Raw genomic sequence first — 13,727 nt, 5'->3', positions numbered from 1 at the left:
TATGATCATACAGTAGTTATTTCTAACATATCTTGGGTACCCTTGTGCGGGCTTTTGCTGGTACCGTTCCTATATTGAAAGAATAGAATTCCTTCAGTACTCTGATTAGAAATCAGTCATCCTTACCCCACAGTGTTAAGAATAAAAAGGGGCAGTGACTTGTACACTTCTCTACCCCTAGAGGTTAGAACCCTTTACTGGAATTCCCTTGATAGAGGAATCTCCATATAGTTAATACTGAGGGGAGGTAACAGCATTTGCTTGCAGGGGATACAAAAGCATGTGTCTCCCACTATCCCTTCTAGCTTACTATCCTAAGCTATTGATTTAAAGGTGACTTTTATATATTGCTTATCAGTGAGATAATCAATTGTATACTCATTCTGCTTTCCTTCTTTACAGGAGGAACCCCAGATGACATGTGTTGCAGTCTTCTGCAATATCAAGAGTAAGTGTCTTTACGGTCATAATACTTGCAGGTTTCATGCCCCCTGCAATATTATTTCCGAATCCTTGCGTTATTGGAACTCGTAAGTGTGCAATATATGTCGGACCTTAATGTCCGAGGATTTCGAGAATCCTAAGTCGATAAAGCCTAGGGATGCAGCTCGTAACAAACTACGCAATTGGGTGAGAGGCTTCCAGAAAATCTCTTCGGGACCATACCTACCTAATGATAGGATGCATAACCTACTACTGTATTCCCAAAAGCAAGTAAGGAAATGGTGGTGCCACAGGCACGATTCACACCTCCGTGTGGCCAGGTAGCCTTTGGGGAGGAGGGCAGGAAGCCCCCACGGGAAGAGGGGGAGAATGTCGTGTTGGAATTGCTTCCGTCTGTGCCGGCTCTAGAGCCATTGACATCGACATCTTCACCCCCTACCCCTCCATTAGATGGAATGGACCAATTATGGGTCCAAATGAAAGGTCTAATAGAAAAACTTTGCAAACAAAATGAAAAGGGGTCATACAAACGACCCAGAGACCAAGACCTTCCGACATGCTCCAAAACCAATCCCTGGAGGTTTGCGGAGCTTATGCCAATTTTAAATGGCAAACTCTACATCTCGGAGAAGATGGGTGCTGTTCCTTTGGACAAAATCCAATTTTGGCCAAGCTTTGACGCTTTCCATAATTGCTTCATTCGTCTGAGACATGAACCAACATCAAGGAAAGATACGGAACTGAAGGAGGTCATGGTTCTCGACCATGATAAGGCACAGGCTATTTTGACAAGTAGCCTGAGGAAGGCGGGTTACTCGGTGTCGAAAGTAGTCACACTAGATAACATTTCATTCCCCTTTACGTGGAAAGCATCTAAATCTGTTGCTAAGGCAGTGGAAGCAGGTAGACCTTGTCCTGCACTCGAGGAGTGCAAGCCTCTGTCACTAGCCTTTCCCAGGCAGAAGGATTGGAAGGATGTCCACTTAACCTTTTCAGTAGGAAGACTAGACACGGATGTTGCTAGTCGACAGTTTAATGAGAATCTTCCTGAACTATTGGAGTTTCTTTTGTATAACGAAGAAGAGACAAAAGAGAGACTTGCAGCCTCCCTATCCTTACAGAAGTGTAGAGTTGTGTTCAACCCACCAAACTACCCCAGACATGCTCATGGTTTTGGCCAAAATGCATATGGCCACCTAAGTCATAGACCTTTATGCCTTTATGAAGGCTAGGAGAGCCTGTAGAGAGTTTGTGTTCGCTGCCGCGACAGTGAAACATGAAACTAGGAAGCTGATATCTTTCAAATCTGGGGTAGAGACCTCTTTCCAAACGAGATAGTTAGAAAGATGATTAAGGAGGCCACCACGGAGAACATAGGGCTTCTCCAAAAGTGGGGCATCCTTTCAAAGAGAAAGTCTTCCGCAGTTGTGGGTCCCCAACCTAAAAGGAAGACGGAAAAGTCTAATAGTTTTCCTCGGGATGTTCAACAACATCCCACAGTCACAATGACCGCGGAGCCACAGGCGAGCGGTCGGATATGTGAACCTTCTGATTATGCGAAGAAAACAGACGCTTCTGGTAGGAGGGAGGTTCCTTCAGGATCGCTGGACCTTCGATCCTTGGGTCCAAGGCCTATTCAAGATGGGACTAGGATGGGAAGTAGACATGCCTCCACCATCATTTCCTCAACTCTTCCTACACTCCAAAACCCTCCTGCAAGAGTATACCTTAGAGCTCTAGAGCATACAGGCGGTGAGGAAAGTACAGTCCATCGAATTCCAGGGAAGGCTGTTTGGTGTTCATAAGAAGGACTCAAGAAAACTCACAGTCATTCTGAACTTGTCGCCACTCAACAAGTTCAAATAAAACAGCAAGTTCAAATGTTAATCCTTCTGAACATAAGGACCCTATTTCAAGAAGGGGTATTCGTAGTCTTGTCAGACCTGAAAGATGTCCATTGACAACTTCCAGTCAGTCATCCCCTTCCCTCCTACCCAGGATTCAAGTTACAGAGGATAACGTATGTCCTAGGAAAGATACTAAACATAGTCCTAAGTATCTTCACGGGATTAGCGGACACAGTCACGCAAAAACCAAGCCTGAAATGGCTCAGGCAACTATGTGCCTGGACGAAAGGCTGGGCTGGGCAGCACCCGGAGTGGCTGGTCTATGATCATCCAAGGAAGTGATCCGGTTCCCGGAACATCGGGAATGCAAGATAAGCTTCAAGATGTCTCAATTCTCTCCAGCTCAAAGGCTTCAATGGCTAAAAAAAACATTGAAACCTGTGGTCACACCAACTCTCCTTTCCCTTGGGAAGGTAAAAGGAGATCGCAGGATTGGTCAAGAGACTAAAGTAATCAGTCAGGATTCCAGGACGGTAACAGGGAGAAGTTCAGTACTCTCTCCAGTTCGCAATACTGACAGGCCCAGTGCCAAGAGCACAACTGATAGATGCGTTAGGAGTCTGGAGAAGATACGCATCAGACGCTCGAAGAGATCTAAAAGGACCGATAGTGGTCCTTCCTTAATCGCTTCTCCTGCAATGGTCAAAGGCGAAAAGCCTATTGAAGACCATGTTGGTTCTGTCATGGAGGAAGAAACTCTCTCCACACAAATCAGACCTCCTCAGGTTGATCTGGGACATCGAAGCGATAATGAGACGTCAAAACCGACAAGGCTAGAGAACGTCTCATACAGGCTAGGTGACGTTAACCATCCCTTACCTAAAGGGATGGCACCTATCAGCAGTTCACGTACAATCGATCCGCAATGTGACAGTGGATGCTCTACTTGGGCTCAAGCCGGTAGAGTTGGAATGGTCCACAGACGCAGACCTATTCTTTCCCAGATGGGAACAAGTCCCATAACTGCAGATCGACCTCCTCGTCACGAGCGTCATCAAGAAACTACCTCCATAAGTAGCCCCATACGAGGATCCTCTAGTGGAGATAACAGACATCATGTCCCTATTATATAAGGGATGGACTCAGGAATTCCTGGTCATCCTATCCAATCTCCTACTGAAGATCCTAAACATACTGAGATCCTTCCAGGAAGGAGTGGCTCTGTGGACTCCCAAGTAGCCCAAGAGCAATCTATTCCCTTTGGTGAAGGAACGGAAGCTGAGGCTGGCCCTAGTTCTGAACCCACGGCTATCTCAGAAGGCTCAGAAGTTAATTGCCTTCGATTTATCACAGAGAGCCCAAACCCTTCATTTCATGATTTTCTTGCCCTAGCGGTTAGGAAAAGATTTAGGATCTCAGAAGGCAATATAGATTTCCTAGAAGAATACAAGTCCAAGTCAACTAGAAGACAATATGAGTCATTTTGGAAGAAGTGGGTTGCTTTTGTAAAAGCAAAAGGACCGAAAGAAATTTCAATGAACTTCTGTCTGTCCTTCTTTGTCCACCTTCATAATCAAGGTTTGGCAGCCAACACGATAACTACGTGTAAGTCTGCTTTGACTAGACCACTTCTATATTCCTTTCAAGTGGATCTGGCGGATGAAATCTTTAATAAGATTCCGAAGGTATGTGCAAGGCTTAGGCTGGCAGCACCTCCAAAACCCATCTCATGGTCTTTGGACAAGGTCCTACATTATGCCTCATCTGTGAACTATGAAGATTGTTCCCTTAAGGATCTAACCCAAAAGGTTATTTTTCTGTTCGCTATAGCCTCTGGGGCTAGAGTTAGTGAAATAGTGGCCCTATCCAGAGATGAGGGCCACATTCAGTTCACAGAAGTGGGAGAACTGAATCTCTTTCCTGATCTATCCCTTCTCGCTAAGAACGAGCTACCCACTAAGAGATGTGGTCCCTGGAGAATCTGCCCTCTGTCCTGTAGAGTGTCTAAAGGTCTATCTTCGTAGAACTTCAGACTTCAGGGGAGGGCAGCTCTTTAAAGGAGAAACCTCTGGATCAAACTTGTCCCTGGAGCAACTAAGGGCGAAGCTCACCTACTTTATTCGTAGAGCGGATCCTGACAGTACTCCCGCAGGTCATGATCCGAGAAAGATTGCTTCATTACTGAACTTTTTTCAGTATATGGACTTTGAGCGTCTTTGCATATATACTGGATGGAAATCATCCAGGGTGTTCTACAAACACTATGCTAAGCAGGTCCATGAATTGAAGCACTTTGTGGTGGCGGCAGGTAATGTATTAAAACCTGTTGTCTAATTCTGCGATGAACAGTTAATTGATTGGGACTGTCAATTAAAGGGAGAGGGTGTCAGCACTTTTAGTGTGATCCCCTTTTAGATAAGTGTTACTAGGGTGACACTAACTCTGTTCAATATCTCAGGTGTGGAATTTTACAGATAACACTAGTGCCGTGTGTATGTAGTACACAGTGCTGATAGAATATAACAGGTACGGAAATTTTGAAGAGAAAGTTATTAAAACTTTTCTTCAGTCAGAGAGTGGCACTCTTCATTTCTTCCCTTTCGAAAAAGGGAAAAATAATTTCTGTATATGTCGCTGGTATAATTCCTTTATCATTCCACATGCGTTTTACATGTTAATTCATTTAGTCATTTATTAGAAATAAATGTCTATTAGAATGTAATTGCGTCTTAATTCGCCCGACAATTGCATGTTTAAGATGCCAGAGTTCTTTGACTTACTGATGTAAGTATATTTCATATCATTGTATGCTTGCAAACAATGGATATATTGGACACTGATACTGGTTCGGCAATATATACAAACCATGAGACTGTTTGTATATTCGGTGTATACTTATGTTTGTTCATACAATATATGCTAACCTTGAGGCCTCATTTCTACCGTCTAGAATGACACTTCCCTATAGGGGGCAGGAAGCACTAACATCGTTTATGATTAGTGGTGATGACGGATAACGATAACGTCATTTGTCTCAAATGATCCTAATGACCATGGAAATATTGTCCCAAGGTTAAGGCACTGATGAAAATCCACAGATACATTAATTCTCTGGTATGCTTCCATCAGGACGACATGGCTTGAGCCCAAAAAACGGATTTTGAGTGAAGCGAAAAATTATTTTTGGGTGAGATGGCCATGTCGTCCTGATGGACCCACCCTTCTTTTCTAAAGAAAAGAGCTTCACAGTATCCCTCCCAAACTGTATCTGTAGCACCATGCTCAATGCTACAAGGAATGTCCGCCACATTGAATATGGCGCTGTTGTGATACTCAATAGTAGTATGGGAACTAGGGTAACCTTGATACGGCTCCCCTTCTAATTCTGCCACTTTCCCTCTTGAAGCGTAAACGCTATTCGGGGTGCAGATTGCTATGTGGCGTGTCAAGAATACGTCCCCTGATATTATGCGATATCCTTGAGAGAAATTTAAGGATATTCGCGCCAGGAGTTAGAATTCTGGAGACCTAAAGGTAAATTCTCTGGGAATATCACTGCAGTCGAATATCCCTTAGGAAGCTATTCTTAGGAACCTTCCATCAGGACGACATGGCCATCTCACCCAAAAATAGATTTTTCGCTTCGCTCAAAATCTGTTTTAACCACTCCCTATGGCAAGCGTTGAAATCACCAAGCACAAAAGATGCCTTTCTATCATATTTTTGTATTTTAGGCATATTGGTAATAAAACAATCGAAGATAAAATCCTCCATGTCTGGATTCCAGTACATCGAACACAAATAAAAATTGTTGTGCTCTTCAGAAACTTTTATTACCCAAATCTCCTGACACCCACATTCATAGCAGGACATATAAGAGGCAAGGTACTCAGTCCTATTATACACTTCCATTCCCCTGGCCCTAGGAATGACATCCCCATTCAGAATTTTTGGTTTCTGAAAATCAGTTATAAGCTCAGATGAGTTTCCCATTTGAAAAAGCAACCAAAGTTTCTGAGCACAAAAGAATATTATACTGTCTGGACGCAACTTTTAGGAAAAAAATCTATATATTATTTGAGGTTTATATCACATCTATATTGGGTATTAATCCCAGGTGCTAATATTAAGTATCAAGGGAGGAGATAGAGTTTTAAAAACACTAATTTTTAAGATAAATTGCCCTGGCTTTGCAAACCCGAAGGTCAGGGACAAAATTCTTATGCAGTTAGGAGATGTCCTAAGTCACCTTATTAAGTGGTATGAATGTCGAAGTCCTGTCCGTAAAAAATGGCACCATAAAGCTGGTTGGCTATCTTTGAAGGTGAAACCATACATCCCTTCACCATTGCAATGTTATCATTGCCAAATGTATGGCCATTTAAGCCACAAGTGCTAGAAAAAATTAAATATTAAGCCAGCTGTTTGTGTCAACTGTGGAAAAAATGGTCATGGAGAATGCACAGAAAATCCAAGTTGCATTGTTTATTTTTGGAAAATAAAATTCAAGCCATAAGGACCATGGAAAGGGTTACTTTTAAAGAGGCTCGTAAAAGAGCTCTTGAAAAGCAGATAAGGCTATGGCAACCTTTTTCATTGGTTTTGAAGAAAAACTTGCCAAAGCACGCTGATGAACATAATATCCTCACTTCTAACTTAAAGAAAGATATGAAAGTAGTTAAAGTTGATGAAAGTCTCATTGAAAATTGATATCCAGAAAGTGTAGAAAATTAAAACAGATATTTAAATATCTGAAAGAAATTCAAATGCCATTTACTCCCATTCTAAATAATAGTACAAACTTCTCTCAGGCTGGGTCCTTGCCTGATTTGATGGAGGTTTCACTTTAAACGAATTTACCTGGGACACCTGTAGTGGGGAAGGTGCAAAAACCTAGGACCTCACGACCTTTTGACAAAAAAAGAGAGAGACCTCCATCTCTCTTGGCTCCTAACATAAGAAACATTAAAGTCATGATTTCAAATAAATAGGATGTCTTGTCTGCTGATGTTTCTGATTAACTTGATTCAAGTTGAGGTCCACCATCCACTTCAACAATTAGATCAAAAGGACACAAAGAAAAGACAAAGATAAAACACAATATATCCAGATCCTCTCTAGAGATACCACCAGAAATAGAGCTAGATCAAAGATTGCCAATGAGAAGACTTTATCCATGGTGCCTTCCAAAAAATGAACCATAGTTTTTTCCTCCATTCTGCAATGGAATTTCCAGGGTTTAAGGGTGAAATATGAAGAACTCAAGCTTCTCATACATGAGCACTCCCCTATAATTATATGTCTACAGGAGAGGAATATGGAGGAAAGGGCCACATTAAAGGAACACCAGTACATCCAAAGTCGGTCTATTAGACAACCTAAGAAGGCAAATTCACTTATCATACTGCCTAAGCCAGCAACAACTGCCCCCGAAGCGGCAGTAGCTGGGTTAAGGTTGCAACTATTTCTAGCAGCCAAGAAAAACTGACCTTTCAACACCCTAGGCATGTTGACACAATGCGGCATAGGCATTATTCAAGTCGACAGGAAGAGAGTGGACAATCCCCTAGGGTAGGGTCCACAATCAGGGGGAGAGGTACAAAAATGAAAGGCAGCGAATAAGGGAATCGGCCAAGACCTGGTCATCATCATTAACTTATGAAAAGAGGGGGTTTAGCCCGTAAGATAATGAGAGCCGTACAAGACAGTCAGGTTGCTAAGAATGGGAAATTCAAAGTATGTCCTGACAACCAGGCGGGATCCAATCGACTCACTTCAGAGGACAGTGTTCCTCGGATATGGATGAGGATAGGAATGAGCAGATGTCCAGTCTAAGGCTTCAGGTAAGGTGGCAGAGGGAATGTCACATAGCCATTACACATCCAGTGCTAGAAGAACTCAAGCTGACAAGAACGGAAGCAGATACTGAAGGCGACACTTCTGCCAAGATAGTTAACCAGGCAAAGAAGTCAAGACTTCGCAGCAAGAGGTACATAGCAAAAGATGGGAAGCTGCAGTCACAGAATAGGCAACTGCTAAGGTGGCAGAGGAGAACCCCAAGGGTACCAATTCTTTGCCTGGATACAGTTAGGCCATAGGAAGAACTATACGGGCAAGCCTAGCCCACCTAGCGGGTGAAGGAAAAACTCAATTGCTCAGGTAAGATGACTAGACAAGAGGAACTGTAGTTCCCAGAACATTCAGGTTATGGTCTAACCAGGAAGGAGAAGGGGCAGAGAAATCACCCAAGGGTGGTCTCCAGGGTGGCAGAGAGATTTAGTCCAGGGAAGGAAAAAATCTACCCCACCTAGGGCCAGGATAGATAGCCTATAAGTTATCCTGTCCAAAGATGGTAACAAAGAGTATTTCAGTTGCCATGGGACTAGACAGGGATGGGAACAAAGCTCCACAGCAGGTAGACATACTAGCAGGCACAAGGGGAAGGGAAAAGGGTGGTGATGTAAGACTCTGAAATTGGTAAGGCAGCACGGCAGAAAGGCCTAACTGCCACATAGAACGGGAATAGTGTTCTAAGGTGTCTGCAGTGATAGGACAGAGGACAAGTCCCCACAACCAGCCATGGCCTACCAAAATCTAAGAGGGAAGCCTAAGAATGGGTAAACCGGCACAAGGGGTCTTGTCAGCATTAGAACGCGGCCTAGTGCGTTCCAATGGGTAAACAAGAAGTAGACAGGGAACAAGTTCCCAAGACCTCTGCCGCCTCACCAAACGTATAGGCTAACTGGAAAGTGAAAACAGTCACCCTAGGACAGCTGTAAAACACTATCCAACTCCCAGAGGGACTTTCAGGACCGCAGCTCCCCGCTGTGACGAGTCGACAGCATGGGAGGATGGGCAGCCTCACGAAACCAGTAAGGTTAGGTGAAAGAAGGGGATGGCTCACAAGTGTAAAATACCAGGTATGGCCGCCAGCCAGGTTGGAGCTAGCTTAAGACAATGGTAATAAAAAACACACAAGTAACACCATAAAAAGGGGGTTGGGATACCTATAATCATACCACAATGTAAAAGAATAAAGTAAAACATATTCCTACAATAAAATTACTAAATAACTAAGCATTTCATGAGTGAATTTCAAACATGATGCAACAGCGCCGACCGCATGCCGGACACATAATAAAAGGCATGCAAATCGAATGAAAAACAGGGTGGATATGCAAAATTCTCCAACACACAAGAAAAGGGTACTTAACTTAGTTGATGAGGGAGAAGCTGAAGCACCCATGATTGCTAAATCACTAAAAAAGCTAAGAAAACAGTCAGAAAAACTCTAAGCAACCGTCAAAGATGGCTTCTGCAAAAAGGAATGGTTCAACAGAAAACATGTTAGTTGTAGCACATTGAGATCAGGAGTGGTAATGGCTCTCTCGCCCATGTATCCTACCCTATCCCTTATCCTTCGAGACAAGGTTGACTCTATTTGGGGAAGGATAACCATGGCTTGTTATTAACATGTCCCTGATTTATACAAGATATCTCAGGATATTTGCTCCGGAGGTTAGAACTCTGTGATACCTTTAAGGTAAAATTCTCTGGTATATCACTCGCAGAAATATCCCAAGTAGAAAGCTGCCATTGAGGAACTTCCATCAGGACCATATGGCTCAAGCCCAGAACCCCCAATATACAACATTACAATAAACAATGAAAGAATTAAGCAATCAAACAACTTTATTTACCTTGGTAGTATGGTGGATAAAGATGAAAGAGCAAAACGAAAAATAAGAGAGGAGAATCATGATAGCCAAAAAGCCTTTAAATACTTGAAAAACCTATTGACAAATAATAAAGTTTATGCACAAACAAGAATTAGTACATATGTATGGTCTACCCTTATGTATGGATCAGAGAGCTGGACAATAATGACAGAGCTGGAAAACAAGTTAAATGCAGCAGAGATGTGGTTTTACAGGAGGATGCTCAGAGTATCTTAGAAGGACAGAGTAACAAATGAGGAGGTAATGGCAAGACTTAAAGTGCAGAGAGCCATGGTAAAGGAAATAAGTAAGACACAACTGAGTTTTGTTGGGTACATCGTAAGAAGAGAGGAAATAGAGCACTCATGTCTGGGATGATAGAGGGGAGGAGATTGGTGGAAGGTCGAGGACAAAGTTCATGAACAGTATTTAGGACTAGAGACAGGGAGAGGTGGAGACAACTCCCCACCAGTGTCCAGGACATGGCACTTCAGTAATAATCATGGAATTATGATCTCAGATGAATGCCTCACTTAAGAAAGTAAACTTTTCAGTACAAAATACAACTCCATTATGTTTGAAAGCAGTTTGAAGGTCACCAATGATACCATGTAGTTCACAAAAATGATTACACATCACATGTCTTTAATGTTGTTTACTGACACTGGTCTGGGATTTTTCTGAACATCTCTGATCAGTGTGGTGCCTATGTTATCTGTTGATTATCTGATCATTTGTGGTAGAAGTCAAAGGTCAGATAACGTAGAGTGCATGTTGATAAATAATGTGAAAATGTTATATGTAAGCCTTATATTTTCTGTTTTTAGATTTAATTTTTAAAACAGTTGTTAAATTTAAAAAATTTGCTTGCTATAAAGGTTACAGGTATTTAGCTCAAATATGAGGCTGTGACTCCTTTATTGTACTTACAAATATTTTCCTAGAGGATGAATATGTTGAACTTATTCAATTGAAAAATTTTAATATTTCAGGCACGGCTCAAAATTATAAAGAATCTTTCTGAAGATGTGACGGAACCTTTATTAGCCATCCACAAATCCCTCACTGTAGGTGACTTGGAAGAATTCTTGGCTCTTGTAGATGATGCAATATCAGTCACTGGAATAATGCTAAAGAAGAAAGACAATAAGAAAGACAGGTAAGAAATCTAAATTCCTTTGATTTTTGCTGTTAATTTATTGTCTGATCTCCAAGAAATTTTGTGTTAAACACGAGAACACAATCCTATACAACAACAAAAAAACACACAGGAAATATTGTCGTCTGCTCCAGAGCCAGTGTATAAGTGTGCATAGCATGAACTCAGTAATTATAACCCATCACAGCCCCTCTTATGCTGAATTACTTCAGAAAACCAATGATACGTCATCATCGAGAACCAATACTAATACTGGAGACTGTAAAGTAACATTTGTTCCGGCGTAGATACAAACCCTCCGCTATTTATAGGGGTATACAGGTAGTCATCGACTTACGACAGAGATAGGGACCGAGAAATGCATTGTAAGTCGATATCGTCGTACGTCGAACTAAAAAAGTGAAGTTTCTGTAGATTTATTATGATGCGTCATGATTCTGCAATCTCGATCATATCTTATCATTATTTTCTTACTGTCTATTATTATTCTATTTTCTCGTTTCATAGGATATCATATGCTCTATTAATGAATTTTTGTATTCTACTTTTCAATTTTGGAAGCATTTTACCAATCGAGAAGTACTTAAAATTTTGTTTACCTTTGGTTATGATCAGCTGATCTGAAACTGCCGCTACCTACCGTATCAAAATATGGCGTACATACGTATGGCATATTTTTTTTATAATTTCTTAACTTATTGGAAATACCTTCATGATGAATATTACATCAGCGCCAATATATTACAGGAAATCAGTTTCCATACAGTTCATCTTATCATTAGGTATAGTGCAAAATTGTTGTAGCTTTTTCTGGGCTCTGACCTGTACCGCCCAGTGAAATGCTCCTTTTACATCATTTCTAAGGTAAAAACTGCTATAAATTTACCAGAGAAAAAATTGTATAGGAATGCTAGGTTGAACCCAGCTCGCTCACCTTAATAAGGTGTCGGTATAATACTGGGGCGTGATTAAATCACAACCAGAGGTCTCGCACCATTTAGATATCTCCTGTCAATATCCCCGAACAGCGAGGTGCCGTTCAACATCCTAGCTCCGATCGCTACCCACCCACGCCAGTGACGTCATTCCTTTTCATAGCACCTGCTTTGACGCTGTTATTCTTTTTTCGGTGTGTGATTTCCTTTGGATTACCCAGGTTTATCCCAGGATGTCGGACTCTACCGTCACTCCACCTAAGTTAAGTACCAGATCTATGAGTTTTGAGATTTTGGAGGTAGCCTTGCCCTTGGTTATTATTTTATCTCAGTTTTTATATTACGCGACCCCGCATCGGGTCCACCATGTTGGCTGGCTACTCTCTCTCTCTCTCTCTCTCTCTCTCTCTCTCTCTCTCTCTCTCTCTCTCTCTCTCTCTCTCTCTCTCTCTCTCTCTCTCTCTCTCTCTCGTTCTTAAACGCTTTGCAATGAGTCTTCTATACGGATTGTTTCTAGTTCTGAACTTTTCTGGGTATCCGCAGTTCACACCCCGTGTTATTTTTTGCTATGGTATTGTTCTGTTATTACGATAACAGTTATATTTATGATATTACGATATCGTAGTTCACGTTAGGTTGGCATGCCTGGTCGCCTTCGGGCGTTACTAGTTTTACTTCGTTTTACGTTTTTTCTCTTTCGTAGTAGCGATCATATTTGCGTATACGTTATTTTACTAGTATTATCTAGTTCGTCGGGACTTTCGCGAGGCAGTTCATTAGTTTTATGTTTTTTGTTGGCACCTCACCGACACCTTGTTATGTTGGCAGCCCTGCCTAGCTCGGTCTCCCCCGCGCTGTTAGGCTCGGTCTTCCCCTGCCTCTCCGTTCGTCCCTTCGTGCTATTTCACATTTATTATCATTATTGTCCAGCATGCCTCCCTTTTTTCATTATATTACCATATCAGTTATATTGTTATATCGTTATCCTAGTCTTTCCATGTGATCATTTTTGTCGTGGGTCTCCGTTCAGGTTGGTACGCCTGTTCTTCTGCCCCACTCGTTAGCCTCCCCCCCCTCCTCCGCCCCGTCACCCCCACTCCAGGGATGCCATCACTCGCTCTCATGTTGAGTCTCGGAGTCAGCTTTTTGTGTTACCTATATCCCCTCTGGGGACATCGCTTAGCTCCGTCCCGGGCGGACCCTGATCGTGTGTGAGGCTTGTTATACATTATTTTTACAGTACTTTCCCCTACCCTTCCGTAGTTGTTTCTCCCCGCCGCCTCGATTGGCCATCGGTAGGCGGGAGGGATCCGGCTCGGTCTGGGATATTATGTTGTGTATATATCCATATTTATACACATTTCATTCCTGCTACTTCCTCCCGGTCCCGCACCTCACGGACCCATTACAGATCCCTCCATTTCTCCCTCCTCATATGGTGTTCCGCACTTCACGGACTCCACGTGTCATTATATTTCCTTACGGGATCCCCGGACGTAGCCTTCGCCTTATCCCCATGTCGAGTTTGATTAGTTCCTTGTGCCGTCGGCGTGTTTGACCCTCGACTCCCCCCCCCCCTCTCAGTTGTCTCCCCGGAGCCAACGTTACCTTTAACCACTAGGAT

The 13,727-nt window shown here is 42.5% G+C and overlaps 1 protein-coding gene across 1 annotated transcript in view; it reads left to right on the top strand.

The window, feature by feature from the left end:
- Positions 1-13,727, top strand: part of Ufl1 (UFM1 specific ligase 1) — a 267,931-nt gene that overhangs the window by 145,677 nt on the left and 108,527 nt on the right. Inside the window, exon 9 of the mRNA XM_068380989.1 lies at positions 11,002-11,168. Coding sequence (XP_068237090.1) covers positions 11,002-11,168 — 167 coding nt within the window. The remainder of the gene's footprint in view (positions 1-11,001; positions 11,169-13,727) is intronic.

This window comes from Palaemon carinicauda, chromosome 10, assembly GCF_036898095.1.
Source record: "Palaemon carinicauda isolate YSFRI2023 chromosome 10, ASM3689809v2, whole genome shotgun sequence".
Taxonomy (NCBI): domain Eukaryota; kingdom Metazoa; phylum Arthropoda; class Malacostraca; order Decapoda; family Palaemonidae; genus Palaemon; species Palaemon carinicauda.
The sequence above is the reverse complement of the archived record's forward strand: the minus strand, read 5'-3'. Positions and strand labels throughout refer to the sequence as shown.